Below are 23,289 nucleotides of genomic sequence, written 5' to 3'. Positions count from 1 at the left end.
GAGAAACCGGCGTGGGCTGTCAACGGATTTTCAGCAACCTTATGAGTTGAACACAAACACTCTAAAGACTTACATTCGTTGTCCACATGTTTGCCTTCGAGTTGAACAAGTGAGCGTATGTCTCTCTTGTTGGCCAAATGAACCGGGGTTGCTAGTGTTTCCACTTAGCAGTGAAGTGCTGTTGACAACCGTCAGTCAGCAAAGTTTTTCTTCGACAAAAACTCAACCTTTCCGATGCCTTATACTTAGTTTAAGTAAAAAATTGGGTAATCATCGTTTCAGAGGTTTGGTAAACAATCGGTGGATTTATTGCTGGGCAACGTTACGCTTTTGACACAAAAGCTTTGTTAGGCCAATTGAGTAAGTAGGTTGATAGGGTTTTAAGGCCGTCAGGGAACCAATCCGTGAGATTTATTATGACTAGCCGACTTGATCAGTGCTGGGTGTCAGTCTGATGTTCCTGTTTGTTGGTTAGTGGGGATGACTAACATTTAAGATAGATTGTTAGCGAAGAATTGTCTTCATTGTGAACCCGGACTTTTCGACCTTGCTTTTTCTGTCTAGGACACCTTCCTCTTGGGGATCAGACATCTCCGGAATTGCACACCAGAATCGGTGAGCATAAGCGATCCATTAACAGACCACCGAGAATATCAGGGGCTAATCAAAGATTCGGCAATGGCAGAGTATGTACTAGACACTGGGTATAAGATGGATTTGGAAAATGTGGATATTCTGAGACGGGGTTTAAGATTCACACCAAAGCGGCGGTGGAAATCGCCAAGCATCTCAGCATGAATAGAATAGAGGGCATAGAACTTCCGAGCGTGCGAAGAGCGGATTTAGATTAGCTGAGATGACCCCAGGCGGTGTGCAATTATCAGCAAAATGGTCTGGGTCTAAAAGTACAAAATCCAAGCAGAGTAAGATCCGATTAATCACCCCCAACCTCAAACTGTGTGTCCCGGCACCCCTCAGCGAATACAGGCAAACAAAATTTGCGAACGACCCCAAGGAATATTCCATTAAGGTGTCCTAGACAGAAATAGCAAGGTCGAAAAGTCCGGGTTCAACAACTCCCCCCTAACCAATCTATCTCGAAGCTTAGTCATCCCCACTAACCAACAAACAGGAACATCAGGCTGACACCCAGCGTTGATCAAGTCGGCTAGTCATAATAAATCTCACGGATTGGTTCCCTGACTGCCTTAAAACCCTATCAACCTACTTACTCACTTGGCCTGACAAAGCTTGTGTGTCAAAAAGCGAAACGTTGCCCAGCAATACATCCACCGATTGTTTACCTAACCTCTCTGAAACGATGACTACTTAATCGGACCAAACATTTTCCAACTGATTGGAAGTCGGGAATCATATTTCGGAAGATCATCTCGTCTATGTTCAATGGATCAAGATCTCTGTGGTTTCGCGTCGGTTGTTTTCGGCCATCGATGTTATTACCATTTCGAGTTCTCAGGAAAAAGTGGGGGTTGGAAATTCTCAGACTGAAGTGCCCCCCACAGTGTTTATTCAAAGTCCTTCTGTTTCAAACACGCGACCATGGGGTGACTTATTTAGGAACAGAAGTAAAGCTTGTCAGGGATGTTTTTCTGTTGGAGTGTGACGGCGTCGAAGGAAACATGGATCAAGTACATAGGCTAAGAGAATTTGACGAAGCTAGGGAGATGGGAAGACACTGATATGAACGGGCTTCATTTGATTGGAAACATCGAAATCAATGCAATATGATCGTCCGTAGTGAACACCCCTCTCGAAATGATTACTTTTGACTCCTTCGTGACTCTTATACGATGAGTAGCCGACCACTTTATGAAAAATTCTAGTTTCATGCAGATCGAGCATAAAATTCTACGACTGCCACATACATTGTACCTCTTCGTATACCTCATTCATCGTCATTGGAGATAGCAACATCTGTTTGAACATTGATTTTCCAGTGCCGTAAAACCGGTGTTTATTTAATTATCTTCAAACCGTAGAGTAAAACACGAAAGACGCTTGCGGCTTGGTCTGCCGCATTGTGATATGTCTACACCTCCAAACATCCAGTCAGAAAATCTGAGATGAAGACAGCACCAACACCATTGATATTGACCAGCCAATATTTCGTACGGCGTTTCCAGCCACCACCAACACTCAAACTGTAATCCCTTTCACATCATGCCATGTCACACGCTGTCCATCTCGCAGTGTACGCCATTTTGAAGGACAACGACTTGTATCGATAGACTATGAATCTTCATGCGTAGTATATGGCCAAGCTATCACAGTTGACGGTGCTGGATGCTTTCTGTATTTGCTACACAACTGAGCACCATAGGTTACTTTCTGTCAGGTGGACGTGAATAAGTTAGACGGACACTGAGCGAGGAATTCGCCGCCGTGGAAGGCCGGTGGAAGCATGGTCAAACTTGAGCAGGATTATATATTCGTAAACATTTTAGTTTTAATAGGCTTCTATGTTCGTCCATGTTTCTATCAAAGGTCGACTTTCAAGTGTTAACTAAATTGGTGTCCGAAGTATGTAGCCATTTGGTTCGCGCGTTCCATGCTGGATACAAAAGAGCTATTGTGATACCATGTGGTTCCACTGACAGGATGTCTCCGAGGGCCCGTCTAACTGATCGAGTGAAGCTACCTGTAGACATTCCATATCAATTTTCGCATCCATTTCTTGGAAGTTCTGAATCGACCAAGCCTTCCGGGTCTGTGCGAATACTTAGTTTTTCCTGGTGTTGGGTCATGCATCTAGAGTTATCGTTGTGCCTGAAAGGAATCTGTCCCCGGACCTCTAGCGAAACCAGGTTCAGGTGATTGATACAACGATTGGAACACGCTGACGGTTCGTTACTTATACGGGATTTAGCAGATTGCTTATAGCTACTTGGCTGACGACCTTAAAGAATCCGCTTTGGCGATCTGCGAGCGTAGCCTCGCCACACTTCAGAATGCGAATGATTGGCAAACGTTACCACGTTGTGCATTCTCTCGGGTCCAAAGACGACCGTATAGTTTGGTAGGCAAATTTTGAGTTAGAGGAACACAATGCCTCTTGGTCTGAGTGTTAAAACACTCAATCGCACTGCAGTTAGCTCGACTATGGAGTTAAAAAAAACATATTCATATAGATGCAGAATCTTAGTGGGCAGTAGTTCCCTATCTAGACTATAGTCTTATAACGATGAATATATTTGCCCTCTTTCTGAAGTAAGATATAAGGATTACCTCCAAGGAAACATCTCAACACCTTGGAACGCAGTTACGTGTTTCAGAAAAGTTGGCCTCGTGCTGACTCTGAGATTATAAGGTGCGCACTAGAGGAGTACTGATTATTTCTCGTTGGCGATGCAGCTAATTTTCCGCAACAAAAAACACGGTGTCGCTATGTTTATTAGCTGGCAACGATGTCCGTGGAAAAGTTCGTCTCGAATGCACAGTGACATACACCACTCCCCGAAAGATGCCCATGGGCGACCAGCCACTAGTGGATTGAACACGAAGTGGATTGTAAGTTTCTATGGGCTGAAAATATACATCTGGTTACCTGATTTATTTATGTACTTAACTGAGGGTCTTCTGTGACCTTGTCACTCTAAAATAATCTACACTAGAACTACTCACGGTTAAATGGTCTACGTTGGGAGAGAATATATTCCACGACGGTGCGAGCAAATCACAATATAGGTACCTCAGTTTTCTATAGTAATATATTGGGAATCCTGCAACATCAGCTCCCTATAAAGAGCACCATCTTCCGGTGATATCGTCGTTATGATCACCATCGAGACAATTCCTCTAGGAAGCCATCACTTTACGAACGTCAACTGGATTTCTTATCTTCTCAAAAATTAGATCAAAAAGCTTGTTTGTGTGTTCCCTATAAATGCAGGTCATATTGTACTGATACAGCATTCATGGAATATTTTTTTGCATTAGCTTGTATGACCAACACATGCACTTCGAATGCAAACTGGTCTACAGGTACATGGTGACCCACTCACGTGATTATCGACGTACTTAGTGAGTTTCAAACCCATGAAATAAGGTGCGCAACCTACTAATGTCGTCATCACCAACCATGAAGGTCACGTTTACGTTTGACAAAGTAATCCTTATAGAGTGGGGACTACGGTATTTTGACAAACCGTGTCGCTTTTGGCTGTCATCTGAGACTGATTTCATGCCAACGGAGACTGTATCCATTCAACAAGTTAAACAACAACGAAGGAGACTTAGTCACCTGGTTACCCGACTGATCGGTCAATAAAAAGAAACGGCGCACAATTAAGTTCAGGACAATCTAAAGATTGCATCAAGGTTCTTTTGGACATCCGACGGAGGTTTAATTCAGATGATTGCAGCGACCTCGGGCACAGATGAGTTCTGATCAATTGTGAACGCCGAGGCCAAATCAACTACGTGGCTTGTGTCCACAAGACTCTTGCCAATTTCTGATTAAAGTAGCTTACGGTAGAGCAATGGTTTGTTCTTAGGTTCTGGGATCAGAACGAAATGTCTTCTTTCTTTCGGGGATTGAGAAACCTATCAATTTTTAAATACTTAACTTTCTCTGCACTTCATGCGAACCGATTTGGTCTCAACAGGCCTCTCTTCCTTAATTAGGGTAGTGTTAATTTTGACCCAGGTTTAAGACACGGCGTATCCTCAATAACCTCATCCCATTAAGAGAGTACCAATAAGTCGCGCCAGGTTGCTTGTAGTTCCCACTTCCTCATGTCCTTATGGAGGGGTATGTTGAGACGAAGGTTGAACAATCAAAACTCCTCCACCACGCACGAAAGCATTTATTGTTAAATACGATAAGGGATTGAGGACATGATCCTAATTACACATGTTGCATAATAGCCCTGCAGTAATGGTGACGTGATACGATTACTATTCTTGCACCATGCGGACGTCTGCTTTAAGCGAAACACAGGATGTCACCCATTTAGTATCGCGCTCCATTAATTCCACGGTTTTTGATGACCAAACGCCTGTAAACGATGGGATACTCCATGATGTCAGTTTACTTCGTTTTCTGTTTTCATTCAATGTTGAAAACCTGTCGCCAGCAAGATCTGCAATGAGTTGCAAGTGTGCAGCATGTAGTTATTGACTGTCCTTCTTCTAGCCGTCAAATTAATTTTTAAGAAAGACTTATTAAACGGATCGGTTCCAAATACACGGTAGCCGCCATCATACACCAACAACTCGAAGCGTGAAATACAAGCAAAATACTGTCATCCCTGTGACTCAATCTTCTCTGGTGTCCGATAAAAGAGGATATGTTCCATTCGGTTGTAAGTGTTCGAAAACTCACTGAAAAGTTCGTCATTGTCTTCATTTACCCGCATTAGCTGTGCTGTCCACGTTTTGTTACCCGGAATCAAAGAAAAGATTTGTTACGCCCTCTGAACTAATTCCTAAAAGTAACAGTGGAACGTCCCTTATTTGTTTATGCCTGCCTTCTCAACCATAGTAACACGGCTTGTGACGAATGCTTGTTTGAAATATTATCTGAAGAAGGTCATACCTGACATTATGTTCGATCGAGAGCTTTCTCGCCCTTCAGTACAAGACTACGATACAGCTATCTTGGCAAGCACTGATTTGTCAGCTACACAATTGCTCCACCTGTTCATACTGCAGTCATAACCAAACCGAGCTCCAAGTAGGGCTTTTATCGCTCTCGCGTGCCTATGTAGTATGTGCTGATTGAGACCGTTGAAAATTCCCCGTTACAAATATGTTGGGTGGCTGGTAACTTTGCCCGATTACAATCACCATGTATATTGGCTACTGATCCGTTCGATAGTAGTGGATAATATTAACGGAATGACGAAGGCAGTAGGCACACGAAGCGTGATGAACCATCAATCAACCAAAACCAGGGGACATGGCATCATCAAGCGGGATTTATTGGAACACAGCCTCAAACAGTTTTGATGAATTGGGTAGAGTTTGTAGATTAGAGAATCGGACGTGCAGACTGAAATGCGAGGACCCAAAAAAACAAAATGAAAATTCCTACATCCTATGTAAATGATCATTTGTGCGCAAGGGATGAGACCAAACACAGTGCATACGGAAGATGTGCGTCTGATCCCGTTTTTTACTGCTACAGAATCCTGACCAGATAGAAGTGCACCATAAGTATTTCAGGAAGGGGCCAAATACCATTGGTCAGAATGAAAATAAGGGCAGTGTAGTGTTTAGTGACGGGAAAAGAGGGTAGGGACAGGAAAATACAAAATAGAACATGAAGCTCATATTCCAAAATAACTGCCATGGCATACAGATCAGCCCCACCCAAGGAGCTGAGGGTTCGAGACTAATGTGGCTAACAATGAAAGATCGAGTTATTGATTTCTAAAACTGAAATGTTCACAGAAGATAAAAATTACAGACGGTTTTAGGAGGGTGAAGCGAGCCCGAAATAGGTACTCAAAAATTGAACTGTTGACGGTGGGGAACCATTTCGTTTGTCACAATTGACAATGGAACGAAAAGTGACCTGTACAAGCGAAGTGTTGGAAATAACACTGAGCTAAGAACTGAAACAGGAGCGTCTTCGTCGAAAAGAACATCAGATTTATCACCAACCATCTGTCTTGGTCGGTGAATTCATGGATAAGCATGTATGTATGCGCGTCTGTGCATCCAAAAGAAGGAACAAAATACTGATATATGTACAAGCAATATCGGTCGATTGCACCCGGTTACATTGCGAGGGCCATTATTGCAGACCGTGCGTGCAGAGTGGAGGAGTCAAAGGACAGTCTTTGAATCTAGACAGCCAGTGACGTCACAGCTTTTTGAACCTTCGATTTCAGTCTGCCGAGAGTGATACAAAAATGATAAAACATGAAGGCCACGATTAGCACGAATCACATTCAAAGGCAAGTGACTGAGCATTTCCGCCAGCAAATAATGGGTAACCGAATACACAATGTGTAGGTAGTGTTGAAATTATATAGACACGAAATGGACTAAGAAATGCCAAACTTATTGTGCTGCATAAAAAGCCTCGCAGAACAATGACAGGATTTAAATTCTGGACTTGTTGCCTGATAAAGCTCCATGAATAACCTGGCATTGATAAAAAGTGAGACAAATTTTAGTTGGAGTGTCTCATACTGACCCGAAAATTACGGAAAACATACTGAGGAGTGAATCGAAATAACCGCCATCCTAATTCTATGAAAACCAGCAAGATTCATGTCACCAACCGCCTGAACAGGTGTCGTCAGCGTCATTTACAGCCAATGATATGGGAAGATCCTGTACTATCCAAGTTCCACACCGTGATAACGAATGGGAAGAACGCGCTTTCTACCTATTCGCGAAGTTAAATTTGCTCCTCATTTTGATTTTCACCTGCCGTTGAAATTTCACTGACCGTACAGTTCGTTGTATCCATTATCATGATTCAGCAGTCAGGCTCCAGAGTTGTACACGACACTGGCCCAGACAAACTTCGAAGGTAAGGTATTGGAAACACCCATTGCCTGATAAATTTTAGTGCTGACGTCTGTCAAGCCATAACTGGATGGACAAAGTCAGGATTTAAGACGCCATAGCCCTGCACTTGGTACTACGGGTAAATGACCGGACAGTGTAGCAAAGGTTCAATAGGTCACGTCGCATGAGAGCGTTGACCCAACGTTCAGAGTATAAACGATTGAACGCATGTGATACTTGCAATTAAAGATATGGGAATCGAAATCGACCAGAAATAGAACCACTAGTGGTCTATTTTTGAAAAGCTGGGAAATCACACAAAGATCTGATAACATGAATAGATGGACATGGCGACCGTTTTGAAAAGATGTCCCTGATGTACTGAGCTTTCAATCCTATCAGCAGCTCAACTTGATCGAACAATAACTCACATTCTTCCCATCAGGGGAGCCAACTTCTTGTGCTGCATCTGAAGAGGTGGATTGTATGCGCGATTGCTCAAAAGCCCCAGCTCAACTCAGGTCATATCACCCTTCTCCCTACCCGTCACCTGGCAATCAAACCAACGCCTGCTGCTTACCTGTCCAAAAAACGACACAGTTCAGCTGCTAACGTGTAAATTACTGACAGGGATGATTATACTTCGCAACGGTTTCTTCATTGCTTTTTATAGAATTGAGCAACCCCCAGTAATCAACCCTCATCCAACATTCCGGTTACACGTCAGCGATGTACCGAAATGATAGTACAAAGGAATGATGATACCGCGGTGCTTCTCGGTCTGCGGAGGGTGTACACAACTACAACACTTGTTGTCATATTATTGGGTAAAACTTCAATACATTCCACATATAACCTGCTAAACGGACGGGAAACTTGAGTATATGGATGATTCAACTTTATTGATCACGACTGAAGCGGGCAATCACGAAAGCGAGTGGCATGATGGCGAGTACACACTTAGTTTCACTCCTAGCTAACACCACAAGTTAGGTGGCATAAGTTTCATCGCCTGCCCCCAGCATCTACCCACTTACACTAACCATTTGGTTGCGGCATAATAAACTTTCTTAAATGCGAATACGAAGGAGGCTGTCCCTCAAAAACTCCCTTTATTACGCATATTTACATCATCTTGTGGGAACAATCCCCCAAGACTCCGATCTGGCGCAACTGCATGGAACAGATTTAGCCCCATAGGCAGAGTTAACAGTCCGTAACATATGTACCCGTCAGTTAAGTACACGGCCACGTCGNTAGACGACATGAACAAAACCTTGATAGCCCTGATAGCATGCTGACAATTAGGAGCTTCGAGGCACGGGGTATTCGTTTATCTTGAAAAAGCACTTGAAACATGGCAAGATGTACCGGATGAGGATGGACAGAATCAAGTGTGACATAGCTAAGTTATTGCGGACCACTGACGAGAAGATAAACCGGCTTTATAGGGAATAGCTCGGGGTTCAGTTCAGTCATTTAGCTACAAAGGGTGCATCAAGGTATAGCGGATTCAGCTGCCACAGAGGATAAGGATGATATGGGATTATCAACCAAGCATTGGAGGTGACGGCCCGATCAGTTCGTTGAAATCAATTTTTTTGTTTGCTTATTGATGCAGAGATTGAGAGAGCTATACATGAAAGGACCACCACTAGCTGTCTTGTGGCAGCTAATCGTTGATTTCTCTCGTCCCGGGGGTACCCATTTAGGGAGAAGACAGTTGTCAACGCGACTGTATTGATCGGTAAGAGCTCTCATGCTTCGCCGCCAAGTCATGCACTGACTGTTCTTGAATCGTCTCTACCTCACGGAAAGATTGATACAAGTGACACACCAGAGCATCATTGCGCATTTGTTTGGGAGTGCATCTCTAGCGTTCACACATCCTAATGCGTCATGTGTGAGGGTAAGGGGTAAGGTGGGGTAAGGGGGTTCCATAACTGCAGGTGGTTTGTGGAAGGCTTATGAATCCTCAAACAACATACGAGGTTGTTGGGAATAAAATTTCCCCTTCACCGAGTGAGTTTAGCCGTCCAAGTGGGCTGAGATTCTCGACCTCGCAACTGTTTAAGAGGTACCACAGCATGCGAAAGACAGTATCCGATGATTAAATCGAAGAAAGAAGTTTGATCAACTAATATAAAACACGTGAAGTGTGGCCAAAGTCACGACATATGTCTTAGAAAACTGCAACCTTAGCATCTTTGGTTCGCTTCAGCGAATAAGTCCAGTTTGTTCAACAGACTGTATAACAATAACTATCTCTAGTCTGCTTCCTAGTTGGATATCCATCTGTAGTTTCGATTGGTGAGTGCCTATTGATGGACTGGAATACCTAGTGTCGAGGTGAATTATGTGCAGAAAAAACCACACCGTTGGAAGGATTTAAAAGCTTGTCATCAGCTTTTCGAACAGGCATCTGAGAAGTCCGCACTAAAGCGAGTTCACATGATCCAAAAATACACGAAGAAACCAGGTAAGAGATGAGACGTATTTCGTCATGTTCATCAAGACCAAGTAAGACACAACGCACTTTTTTAATGAATGGCGTGCGCTTGCAATGGCAACAGTTATACGAAATGAAACTAAACTAGTTTACGGAGGTTGTCTAGTTAGAGAGGAGCAGGTGACCTGCTCCGTTTTTTGTGAGACAGAAAAAGACACTCACCTCATTCGAGGGAACAATCGTAGCGATAGAAGGTGTTAACGTAGGTCGAGAAATTGGAGGTACTGCCACGGGATCTGAGGTGGTCGTCAAATTGGGTGAATCAGTTCGAGGCATCTCCACTTCCACCACCAGATGAGGCGAAGTGTTATCCTCGGCAGATTCCACAGGTTCAGTCTCCTCAACCTCATCCCCGTCTACGTCATCATCCTCATCCCAAAACTCATACCGCCTCGACCGGGCTGTAGGGACAGGCACAGGCATACTCGCGGGTGGGACACGAACAAGCGGATAACAGGAAATATGTGATCGAGGAATAAGGCCGCGAGTACCATCCGCCTTCTCCGCCAGCATCCATTCGGTTTCGCCCGCAGGCTTTCGGTCAACAATAGTGAGAGGTTCGTTTGGATAGACGGCCAACTCATCATGTTCCAAATGAGCGTCTGCCGAGCCAGGACCGGCCCATTCCAACCCACGAGGAAACAAAGCGTAGACACGACCAGAAGCAGCCGAACCCAAACGTTCTTGTTGAACTGATGGTATGGGAGCCAAAAGTAATATAAGAAATCGTTGAACGATTTTTAGTGAATTCTTCGCATACGCTCGGTACTAAGGTGGAGGTTACGCAAAGTCAAGCTTCCAGAGGCTAGTCGATCTCAGGATGACAAAACCACTGGTTTTGGATAGGATATATGAACGGATTCTTCATCGAAAAATGACCTCTCTTAAAAATCAAACAGACATCCAAACAACATATACTACCCAGTGTATTAGTGAGTTTGGATTTAGATCCATGCAACTGATGGAGTAGAAATACGGGAAAAGCAATAAATATGGGTAAACAATTTACCAGCCTCATGAGTAACGGTAAGGTCTTTGACTAGGATACCAAGAGGAAAACGTTCCAATCACCGAGAACAGGTCGCCCCTCATGAAGCAACCAAGACGGGCCGTGAGAAATAACGAGCCGAAAGACATGTAGCATGACCCGCACCAGCCTAACCTAGGTGTTTATATCACGTGCACGTACTTGGGTTTTCGAGGTGAAAACGTTAAATTATTAGGGTACTGCGGTACGGACATAGTTTTTGAAACGGAGACCAGTAAAAGCCCCCACCTCAATTTCCACGGTTCTAAAGGATTAAGGGTTTCACAGGAGGAGCAGCGCTCATGAAGACGGTCAACATCTAGCTGTTTGCCACCCAAAAATCTTTCAATCACAAGGCGATTCCTTCCAGTCTGTATTTGGACCGTTGACCCCAGCAATCCGCCTCTGGACCCCTAAGCAAGGAAACGTGTTAATCAAATACACTAAATTTCTTCTTGTGTGTGCTTGGCATACTTCGCCGGCAGGAAAACGCTGGATAAGCGTTCTAGTCGTACTGGAGGTTTGAGAGGCTCTTCACTATGTTCAAGTATCTGGTTGAAGTACCCGCACAGCTAGCTCGCGTTGATTCATCCCGCAACGTTTACCATCCAGCTGGATAGCCAGGGTGCGCTTAAGGGGCTCCTGGGGAATGCGTCCAGGCACGCCTCGAGCAGTGCCAGCGTCGAACGCTTGAGCGTTGATGCAAATTCCACCTCCTTAAGCGTCTTTCCAAACGACAAACACCGAGTCCATCACTGCGCTCGACCTTTAGCGCACACCAGTACCCACATATTTGCGGTTGGCTGGCTTCAATAAAGCTCTCAAATGTGACTACGGACGACGGTGCGGTTGAGCAGCGATGAGCTGTTTAGAAGGTCCATTGTGCTTGCCTGTATACAGTTTTGGGACCATAAGAAAATCATCATTCGGATAGCCAGGCGTTGAACTTGTTCGACTGCTTCCGCCCCCGTTTTTCGCTTACTCTGTGATGGAATATGGTCTAATCTATAGGCACACACAAGATTGCCCCTGATGCATGGAAAGGCTACCGGTTCTATCAGTGACCGGATTTACGTCAGAAACGAAATCTTCACAAATTTTGTAGACTATGTTTTGAAACCGCTCCTCAATTTTCCCCTAAAACAAGAATTATCCCGCAGTAAAAGATATACAGTCAAACTTCTTCTATATGGTACAGGACAGTGCCGGCCCGACCAAAAAAATCGAGAGAGATAAACTCAGATAAATATAACGCAAAATATATCTAAGTAAGCACTGTGGTTTGAACTACGCCCAAACCAGCTGGAATAGGCGGTAACCAACCACTACAGTCGTCCAGATAAGTATTACCGACGAAGGTAATACGAAGCTGATGTGGTTCTCCATGAACGTTCGGGTAACCCAGCCTGCTAATGACAAACTAACGGTCATGCCAACAACTTTGTATTTAAACGGGGTTCATCACTTGTTCTAAAACAGACAGTGCTGCTACGACCAGAGTGAACACTGACTCCGCGGTTGTTTCAGCTCATCCGGTGCGTCTGGATCGACTCCTAGACCTGTCTGTTCGCCTAAAATAGCGACCTCATTGTAAAGAAACGGGTAGAAAGGAGGTGGAAAACACCTCCAAGCGACGTGAGATACTGAGGTTGTGACGGTCAAAATACGTATCAACGATAGAGACAACATGTAGCAAATTTCTCCAGGAGGCTGAACCTTCGGTGGTGTCTAGCTGCAAGCACCAAACCCATTAGGCAAAAGATGGACCAAAAATGTGAATCTCTTCATCTGAGGCAAAATCAGAGGGGAAACCAGGGTGTGTAGTCGAATTTCACAAAATAACATGAAATAGTCATTGCGAACTGCCTTAGCTTCAAATTCGAGATTACCTACACATTTTACTCACCATACAGTCTAGTACAAAGGTGATGTTATACGGGCGGGATGGAAGAGATCGTGGTTCACCACATCCGAACATTCGCATTCGGATTTTACACGACAACTGATGAGAATGAAGGTCATCTTCCAAGTAATCTAGTTCAGAAACTTGGTTTGCAATAAAGACACTGCGACAAATGACTCTACGAGGTCTACTCTCTAGTTATGATATTCTCAAAATGGCCTATCAAAACGAAAAACCTATCCAATGTGGAGAGGGAAGAAACACCATTCATGCTGATTACGGAACAAAAAACTCACAGAACAAGTACTCTTCACATTCAGCTTCCTCATCACCCTGGTCACATTTTTCCAATGGTGTTTCTTGATCGGACAGAGTGCGTGCATGAAGTGAAGCCCCATGTTCAACAAGTAATCGGGCCAGGGGCAGATTGGCACAGGAGGCAGCACAGTGCAACGGTGTCCACCCATCGGTATCACCCGCATTCACATCTGCACCTGCAGTACGCACAAGAAATTCGGCAATCTCAGTGCGTCCAGCACACACAGCATTGTGTAACGCGGTAATACCCTCGTCATTTGGTTCGGAAACATCGGAAACCTGGAAGGCAAGAAAGTGTGCGCGTTTATCAACAAAAATGTACCCATCTGATAAGTGTCGATCCACTGACAGAAAAACTGGCAAGCTATTGTTTTCGGACATCACCAGTTGCAAACGCTTTCGGTGTCATTCAGCTGGATCAACAAAGTGGTCGCAAAATGTTACACACTCATGTCCGAACATTGCTTGTCCTCCCCACAAGAAAACCACAGGTACCACGTATCATTTTAAACAAGAAAGAACACCAGACCAAAGTGGTATGGGAACTTGTCGAAATCCGCAAATGCTAATTTGATTTAAGAAATGGTCGAACATGTGGTCACCTGCGGAGGCAGCTGAGTGATACTCCTCAAGTCTGTTAACTAGATAAAAGTTGTTCCTGATCAAATTGTGGGTGTATGGAAGAACGTTAGGAAGTAAACGCTAACGAATGCTGGGCGCATTTTCCCACTCAAATAAGTGTGTGGATATCTCTGTTAATGGAGGCATTCATTACTGTGAAGCGTTATTATGTAAATGCAACTGTGATGACGCATTGAAAAAACAACCGAGCCGGATGTGGTAGCACCTTTCGGTATCAAATTAACTTCCGGCTTTAATCACTGTTCCCATGAGACTGAAACCGAAATAGGGAAACTATGGGGGACAGTTATTCCACAGTCAGAGGATAAACAGGAAAACACAGGAAAAGGGCTTACTGGGTTGAAAGACTACATGCTACTTGGTGTTCGGAACTTCTCAGTTTTTCCGAATACCGAGCAGTGTGTGGTTTTTAACCGGGGAGAGAGTGTCCCGCCGGCCCATAAGCATGAAATAGAAAACTCTGGGGAAATCAGCTGATACGGCTGACCATACTATTAGACTGTGAATCGGCCCTTAGGGCGTTCTCGCTGTCAGTTTCTATCCAGGTTATCTGAATGAATGATTAGACGTATAGATATTCAGTAATGTCAGTGGGATATCCCCCTTTTGGTTATGCTCCTCACGGGATAATTTCTTCACATAAATCACTGCGGTTGTAGGGCAGTAGAATATGAATGTTCAAACCTATTATCGCTACTACCAACAATAATGTCCGAATGCTCGGATTTCCACTGCTTTCTCTGAGTGGGTTTGGGTCCAAGTTTCTATCAGGTTATCTGAATGAATGATTAGACGTATAGATATTCAGTAATGTCAGTGGGATATCCCCCTTTTGGTTATGCTCCTCACGGGATAATTTCTTCACATAAATCACTGCGGTTGTAGGGCAGTAGAATATGAATGTTCAAACCTATTATCGCTACTACCAACAATAATGTCCGAATGCTCGGATTTCCACTGCTTTCTCTGAGTGGGTTTGGGTCCACGGTTCGCTTTTGGGCTAGTTTAGGCTAGTATGCTTTTAGTTTTCTACACACGAAGGTGGTGAGGCGTCAAGAATGGTGGTGACGTCACTGATATTTCCGGCACTTAGCTATTCGACAATCTTTCCAACAGGCTAAACATAACAAAGGGTAGTGAAAATCACTTTGGACGGCTCTATTGGCTGCCCACGCATCATATGTAACAAGATCACCAGCCAATCAATAAATCTACTTACTGTGACGACGTGATTTGGCCTCATTGTGTTCCGTACGGCACAGGATTCTCTGACACTGTTCATTGCTTCGAGACGTATAGAAGTCAGTGCAAATTCTAAGACAGTCTTAGTGCCAAATGGTCGGGATATATAATCTACATCCGATCCAAAGAATATCCGCACATCACCGGATGCGCGTCATAGAAAACTGCCACATTGTGTGTGGAGTTAGTATGTAACATCACCATCGATGGCATAACCTCGATGCTCAACACTAGTGTTTCGCTGGCTCACAGCTACTATGTAACATAGTCTCGCAAATACAACGGAAGCGGGTTCGTTCCATCAGCTGCTCGGCATCGTATCAACCAGTGAAAGCGAACCACTAGTCGCTTGTCAGTAAACATGTCCATTCTATACATGAAGTGAAAGACTCAGCAGGTGGGCAGTCAAAAATGCATGAAAGCGGTTCGGTATAATCAGTCCACGTAGCCAAGCCCACAAACATAAGAACAAACTTAACCCGTAAGAAATTGTGTGTAACACTGGACGGTTAGAGGAAGCCTAGTGATAACGCTGACGCCGGCGGCGACCGGAGGTGAGTAGGTAGTACATGTGCTGCTGGTATGAATCGATAGACCCATGTGATGCTGTTTCGCAAACGGACCGCACAACACCAACATAAACCATGCGCAACGAACACAAGTGTAGTCAGCAACTGCGAGTTTAGCAGCAAAGGTTGTCCTGCAAATGGTACAGGAACGGAACGTCAAAAACGTGAATTTCGGCAGGTGGTACCAGTAGGTGAAAACACCGATGAAAGAGACACTCAAATGACCACATGCGGGTTTCGGAGTAACGTATTACATGTCATGTAAAGATGCGCAACATGACTGCACGAAGGCACTTGGAGCCGAAACGGAAGTGTGGAATGCGGAACTGAAAAGGTTCGCATAGAGACTGGAAGGCGAATCCGCTGGAATGGCCAGATAAGCGAAATTGGCAGAACTACAAAAGCCTTCCGGCTGAGTGTTTGATTAGTTTTCTCAATTGGGTCATTATTCAAATGAAATAAACGCTTGACGAGTAAGGTACCGTTGATCCGAGTACTATTCCCTACAACTAGCTTTTGTCAACACCTTGTGTAATTGGGTTCCTCTCTAGGATTTTCGAAATTCCTGTACTGCCTACATCAAAGGCCCATTAGGTTTAGAATACGGGATAAAGTTGTGTTAGCCGTGAAGAGCATTGTATCTTTTCTATCAGAACGAAGGCTATTAATTAAGAACGGTCGTTGAGGGGAGTTTTCTCGGAACAGGAAACAGTCAGCTGTAGAGAAGACGTGCTTACAATCCAACCATCGAAGACCGGATACAGTACTAAAGTTTCCCCTGATTCTGGCTTCTCTGGCTACACCGGAATGAGCGTATCACCGACTCATTGTAGGTCCCAGCAAAGTCACTCTGCTGGTTTTTGGACTGAGTGTACAGAAGAGCTCATCAAATCATTTGGCTTCCGACAACCACGGGCGAGTATATACTGACAAATTTTTTCAGATGCACTGAGCGGAATACGAAACCAATGGCCCAGAGTCTGTGATAATACCAACCTGTACGCTCAAAATTTGAAGTCACTTGAAGGTTTCTTTTTGAGTGATGGCGAAGCATTTGCAAGCAAATTGCCCGACTTGTTGGACGGGCCAGCAACGAATGTGGTAAGGGCCCCATAAAAGTCAATTTTATCGGTCAACAAATGAAGGCACAAGAGATGTGTACAAACAACCCAGGTTGTTCGAACGATGTTATTCGGAGATTGTCTAACAAGACTCAATTGTTTCTCTAAAGGTAACTTTCTACTGACAAAATACTGCCAAAGTTAGGCAAAGTAGATGTTTCATAATAAACCGTAGCTGTCAGGTCTAAACACACTCATGTGTCGGTGAAACTGACAAACGAATTTTCGGCGTTTGTCTTGTGCGATTGCAGTAGCCATCATGTACCGCAGGTAGGATGACGGTGATTTGAACCCAATCGAACCACCAGAAAATTGTCTGACTATACATAAATGACAGGCATGTGCACGAGCATATAGCTATGCCAAACGTATGGGGTGTGACGAGTTGCCTTGAGACTATCTACTTAATGTGTAGTCAACAGATAATTATAGACACACATGTGCGCACGACTGAAACAACTGAAATCTGCCTGAACGATGTAGGTTTGTGGCAAAAAAACGCAGACAACCAATATTCAGGTGGCTATCTAAGGTACGCACCAGGAAAGCCATTTTTTAGGTTACGAAAGGGGGTGAGCCAATCAACACAGCAGAATCCAGATAAAGCGAATGGCGGCTTTCAGAACGAAATCTTCACAGCTAAATGCTAAATGTAGACAAAAAAATCTCAGGAAACTGGAATATATCCAAGTCCAAGAGTTGCGGTTGAACAGTTCGAATGAGTCTAAAGATTACACGGTCATTACACATGGGCTCTTGCCACTGAACTCCTAACCCCTTGTTGAGAACGGATGATGACAGTCATTCGCCCTTCCATTGTTGGGTCTCAAAAAGTTGTCATGCTTCGAGTAGCGCTCAAACAAGAGTTACGAACAAGTGCGAAACCGGGCAAAGCGAAAAGCATGAAGTGATCACGATTGACTGAGCCCTCTGCAGACTAAAAAAGGAGAAACAGAATATGGTCTTGTGGAAATATTTGACAATTAACAAGAGGGACGGAGGAGATGGTGGATTCGCGAGAACCCTCAACTTCAGGGGAACGATGATCCTAACCGACAAGTGCTCCACACTTGTGAAGCCTCAAACTCGGAGTTACCAACTGAGTGTGGTTGCTTCTGAAGGGGCGAAACCTATGTCTACGGAGTGATCAACGAAAGGGAAGTCGTGTACAGCCGACATCCTAATAAAGTCCACCCGTACAGGAAAGTTCCGCAGCTTGTCTTAAAAACCATAACGAGAAGTAGAAAATCCTCAGCAAGCAAAGAAATGGAAGAACCCCGTGGAGTCACGAAAGGCCTGTTGATGAGTCAGGGTAATATTCACTCTGGCCACTACATTTAAAAAATCGAAATGGGAATGGCTGACAGCTTTACATGTTGACAAACTGATGGGATTCACGTGATTGGGGTTAAGTGGTGGTCCGAGTGAGTCGATGTGAACTTCGGAATTTAGGTCCATTTTAGCGAAATACACTCATTCACAAATCAATTAGGACTTGCGGGAGACTCACCTGGAACCCAGCTGAATCTCTCGTTTAGGATGTTTTTAAAGGATTTACTATGTGTACGACCATAGAAAAGACACAGGGATCAAATCACGGGAGACAGAATGAGGAATCTTTTGGTATCCAGCACTTTTAAACATGTCAGTATTAAACAAATGTTTTACTGTCACACGCAACACCTAATAGCACAAAGTGGAATCACCACAGACGAAAGTATCATGCAATTAGCAATCTGGTCAACTAACTAATTTAGTCAGGCAATAATAACCCAGTATAGAGATAAATAGGATGCACGCGGATGGGAAACCATTAAATCAAGTGCAAATCTCTGCCACCTACGCACTGAATACTATTTAAAAAACCGGTTTTCCCTGTAAGGTTGGCAGCATTTCCTCAAGTTGTCTAAATGCCCCATACTTCGATCCAAAACACGCCTCTCGGTCTGAGTAGGTATCGTACGGGAAAGTGGTGAGTGTATCTGTGGTGCTCTATCATGATACTCATCGGAAGTAAGTTAAGTGGTCTAACTGGTTGACCAACTGTTGACACATGGCCTGTGTCGTTCCGACCCGCCTACATCCACTAAACGTTCAGGAGAAATGTGCAGCCATGTCGACCCCATAATAAAGCTAGCAATCCGGAATTCGGTGGATAGTTCACAGAGCGGACAACAGCGTAGCAGCTGGATTGCACTCTCAATAAAACATACATACAACGATACAAATGTGCAGTCATGTCGACTCCATAATAAAGCCAGCAATCCGGAATTCGGTGAATAGATCACAGTGCGGACAACAGCGTAGCAGCTGGACTGCACTCTCAATAAAACATACATACAACGACAAAAGTCAAAGTTATACGGACGTGGGAGCTTAATGGTGTAAAGAGGCCTTTGGAAAGATTGCACTAGTCGAGTTAAATATTAGTTTTTGATCAGATGGCGGTCGATCTGCTAGCCGAGCTTGACAGACGCTCGGAGGAGACGTGATCAGTGAAAGTTGAGTGAGTCTGTAGCTGTTGTCGTGTCGACAGGCGAAAGTTTCCAATCAATGAGCTGTTTCGAACGTAGAGGGCTCAGAGGTGTTGGCACTGTATCGGAATATTGGTAGTTCAGTTAAGTCAGGTGCTTGTTGGTTGACCTGTTCGCTGGGCCGGCAACCAAGAACTGGCAGTGTCCTCTTTGATGGTGAAGAGACGTCTGAAAGCGAACCGTCAAACTCGGCGAACAGATCAGCCATCACCTGATCAACAACAAATTAACGCAACCCAGTAACCCATATTCCGATACAAAATTAGGTATTCGTTGTGGATGACTATACGATTTGCGAACAGCGCTGATCTCGTTTCCAGGTACAGTTGTCTCCTCTGGTGAGGTCACTGTCGTGCGATCCCATAAAGGAGGACGGCGTTTAGCGGTGAAGAAAGGCTGGAAATTGCGATTCTACCTGAACCATTCGGATAAACCCGCGATGGCAAAAATCGTAGTGGTGTTTGGCTTTGAGCAACCGTAATGAGAAAAGCAAAAGGGAGGTAGAGGACTGAGTGACCAGAACGAAGCGCCTGGTGGGTTGCTTTTCCAGGTCCGACTGCTTCGCCACTGCTATAATTGAAAATGTTCACTAATGACAGCTCCTAGATCCAGTTAAGTGTAACTCACTCATGCGCCAATCTCTCTTTGGCCTACTGAAGGAAGACCCAGAAAGAAACGAGAAAAATGAATAGACGGGTTGGGACCACAAGGGGTTGAAAACAGCTTAGAAAGAATTCTCCGCCAAAAACGAAAACTAGTGTTGATTGGTTGTGGATAAAAAACAGCCAAATGTCGCCCCCGGCAATTCTAGGGATATTCTAGAAGGTATTCGATATTAAATGATAGGTGAGTTGTGTGTTCCTCAAAGTTTCCATCCTGTCGGTGGTGTTCGTCCGGAACGGGTTGAGAGATCACATGAACAAAGAAAAACAAATTAGTTGGAATGCACAGTCCACTAAGGTGATCGTCAAAACGAACTACGATTCGCAATCAATTAGAAAATGTTTGGGACTGATCGAGAAGCTATTTCAGAAAGGTTGGGGTTGGCGATAGTTTGCCAAACTGTTCTGAAACTATGCCTACAGTTCTCGACAAAAAATGCACGTTGCTTATTCATCACTGGCATTTACACGAAAATTTCATTTGAACACGTAAGACTGATTCGATTCGGTGTGTTTCGGTGGCTGTAATTTAAAAAATGCCGGTTGCAAATCGCGTAACCGGCATAGAAGGGTTTCAAGGAAGCGACCCCTCAAATCCTCGTGGGAAAATGAGGCCTACTTTCATCGGCACACTCATGGTGAATAGCCTGTACTCATCTCTCGGTTAATAGTGCAGACAAATGCGGCTAAAACAGGTATTGACTCAATAACGACTTCAAGTATGTTCCATGTGATCACTCTACACGACTGTAAGTGCATCACAGCTTAGTCTGAACAGCTGGCCCATTCAAATCACCAGGTCTTAATACAGAGAATGTACAGTGCTACGCGACCTCTACAACTCCCACGGTTCCTCAGGTCGGTACTTAGAAAAAAGTAGACGATCCGTATGCATTGAAATTGTATAACTCAGACAACACAACAGACGAGAGTAAACAACGTTGTGAAAGAGACAGACAATTAAGTGAAATACACTCACTTGCATAACAATTTGGTTTTGATGAAAGGTTCACCTGGAATCCAGATGAATCCCACGTTTTTAAGCAACTGAATGTGACACACCAGGCCGCCTCAAGTTTCAGCCGGCATAATACATGTATAGACATTATGCACTACTCATAGGGTTGTTGTACCGAAGAGTTTTCAACAACCTTATGAGTAGTGTAAAAAGAGCACCAAGTTGAACTTTGGTATCTCACAAAAGAAAATCATAAACCAGAGATTCAGCTGGGTTCCAAGTGAGTCTCTTATAAAACCAAACTTGTTTGAAAATGAGTGTATTTTGTTGATCTCGTGCAATTAGGGTTCAGTTAGAACATAAGGTTGGCGGAAACTCGGGTAATGCGCCTACCTGATGAATCCATAGTAGGGCGACAGTGGTAGAAGGCTGTCAAATTGTCAGCAACCTTGCACACTGAATACTACTACTACTAATAATAATAATAAGTGCGCACGTGAATAATGTAGTGGAACTCCGATGTAGGGATTACAACCGGAAAAAATCAAAACATGCGCCATTGACTAAACAGACAGCATAGCGAGCCAAGCGGTTTTAGGGCGTTGGTTATTTATGGTCTGAGTGAAGAATGCTTGTATGAAAGGACAGCAATAGCGCCCATGTTTGGAATTGTATGGATGAAATAACCGGATGGTAAGCGGGCGAACTAGAGCCGAGCTCGGAGGGGGATAAGGCACAAGCTTCTAATCAGGTGGCTGATGCTTCGAATGCTGGTAATATCACAGCTCTCGAGATCCTTTAGAGTCGCATTATGTGCAAAGAGTCATAGTTCTATTAGCTCTTCTATTCTGGCAGATAGTCCAACCGCTTTAGTTAGATATAACTAATTCTGACAACGCGTTGAGACTGCTTTTTTGCCAGCTCACGTCACCAGTTATACGGTTGCTTACCTAAGATTAAAGAATAAATTGTAGTATTAACTCATAGAGGGCGTCTGTCCTTACGGAGCGACCGTTTCCACTGGTTCGACCAGTGGCTGTTGTAGAAGCATTTTTGTGACATTCAGAAGCCTACTAACTCTCCACAGACGATTTTTTTACATCCTTTAACGCGTTAAATAACCCAGGGACAAGACAAAGAGGGGAATGGGTAGGCATGTTATGTAAGTTAGTACTTAGTATGAACAGAACCGCCATGTAACTATACGATAGACGGTAAATGGCAATGTGATCGACAGATGCGTGATTCGGGAATTAGTGCACGTTGTTGAAGCAGTTAAGTAAAAAAAAGCATCTGGAGACACAGTCTTATACACCGATTTAACTCCGTCCATGAATTACACATCCTCCACGACTCCCGGTCCTCTGGAGCAATCGTTTCATACATGTTCCATCAGCGATCACTGTTGAAGAGTTAACTGTGATTTTTTCTAAGAAATGACTCAGAAGTCCCACAGTAATTTCGAATCATCCTTGTGTTAGCTCCCAAACAGTCTACTAGTAATTTCAATGCAGACCATCACCAATTTAAGATATGCTAGGCAATGAAATTCGGAACTTGGGATACCTTGGAATTATTCCAAACATGTGGAAATCACACAGAATACGGATGGAAACGAAGACCAGAAGAGATGATGTCAAATTATTCATCAGACGGTGCATGGTTTTTTGGGACAACCCACCCGAAGGTAAAATTACAGAAGGCAGGATTTTCCTCCTATATGGCACGACTAGAACTAGCGTGTAGTCTAGTACAGACCGTCCGTTAAAAAAACTTACGTCACGTTCGAATAAAAACACCAGGACTGGTGCGTGGGTTGTGAAACATCGTTTAGTGTAAGTACGCCACAGAATGTATCAATTTATTCACCAAAAAGAGTAAGTTGGCCGTTTGACAGAAAAAGTAATTTAGTCGAATTTCGGGCGCTACTTTAGCTATCTGTCGCACGGTTTGTGATCCGATTACATCGCAGTCTGACTGCCCAGTCACTGTGGGATCTCATGGGTATCTTTCATATTTCGATTCCACCGAAAAAGCAGCAGTACAATTTCTCGGGAGAAAGTGGTGAAAGTTGGTGTAAAAAATTCATGGAATATTCAGTTTCAAGTTTAGATCTAAGTGGAGCGAATGGTTCGCTACTGTAATTAACGCGTAATCATATGAATGAATTAAGCGATTTGACATCATCATCATCATCGACAGCATGACATCAGTGTTCAACACCGATGCTTCACTGCCGTACAACCATGATCTATTTGAAAGCTTATTGTAAAGAAAAGAGTGAAGGTGGTTGGGGGAGGGACTTAGTGCTAGCTTAAC

At 44.0% G+C, this 23,289-nt stretch overlaps 2 protein-coding genes across 2 annotated transcripts in view; one reads left to right on the top strand and one right to left on the bottom strand.

Moving 5' to 3' along the window:
• Positions 1-23,289, top strand: part of T265_03588 (hypothetical protein) — a gene marked incomplete at both ends in the record, with an annotated part of 39,830 nt that overhangs the window by 3,457 nt on the left and 13,084 nt on the right. Inside the window, one exon of the mRNA XM_009168107.1 lies at positions 565-686. Within this exon, the coding sequence (XP_009166371.1) occupies positions 565-686 (122 nt within the window). The remainder of the gene's footprint in view (positions 1-564; positions 687-23,289) is intronic.
• The window catches only part of T265_03589 (hypothetical protein), a gene marked incomplete at both ends in the record, with an annotated part of 68,652 nt that continues 51,282 nt past the window's right edge, over positions 5,920-23,289 (bottom strand). The window contains 3 exons of the mRNA XM_009168108.1: positions 5,920-6,858; positions 10,157-10,686; positions 13,221-13,521. Coding sequence (XP_009166372.1) covers positions 6,793-6,858; positions 10,157-10,686; positions 13,221-13,521 — 897 coding nt within the window. The remainder of the gene's footprint in view (positions 6,859-10,156; positions 10,687-13,220; positions 13,522-23,289) is intronic.

Source organism: Opisthorchis viverrini, assembly GCF_000715545.1.
Source record: "Opisthorchis viverrini unplaced genomic scaffold opera_v5_52, whole genome shotgun sequence".
Taxonomy (NCBI): domain Eukaryota; kingdom Metazoa; phylum Platyhelminthes; class Trematoda; order Opisthorchiida; family Opisthorchiidae; genus Opisthorchis; species Opisthorchis viverrini.
The sequence above is the reverse complement of the archived record's forward strand: the minus strand, read 5'-3'. Positions and strand labels throughout refer to the sequence as shown.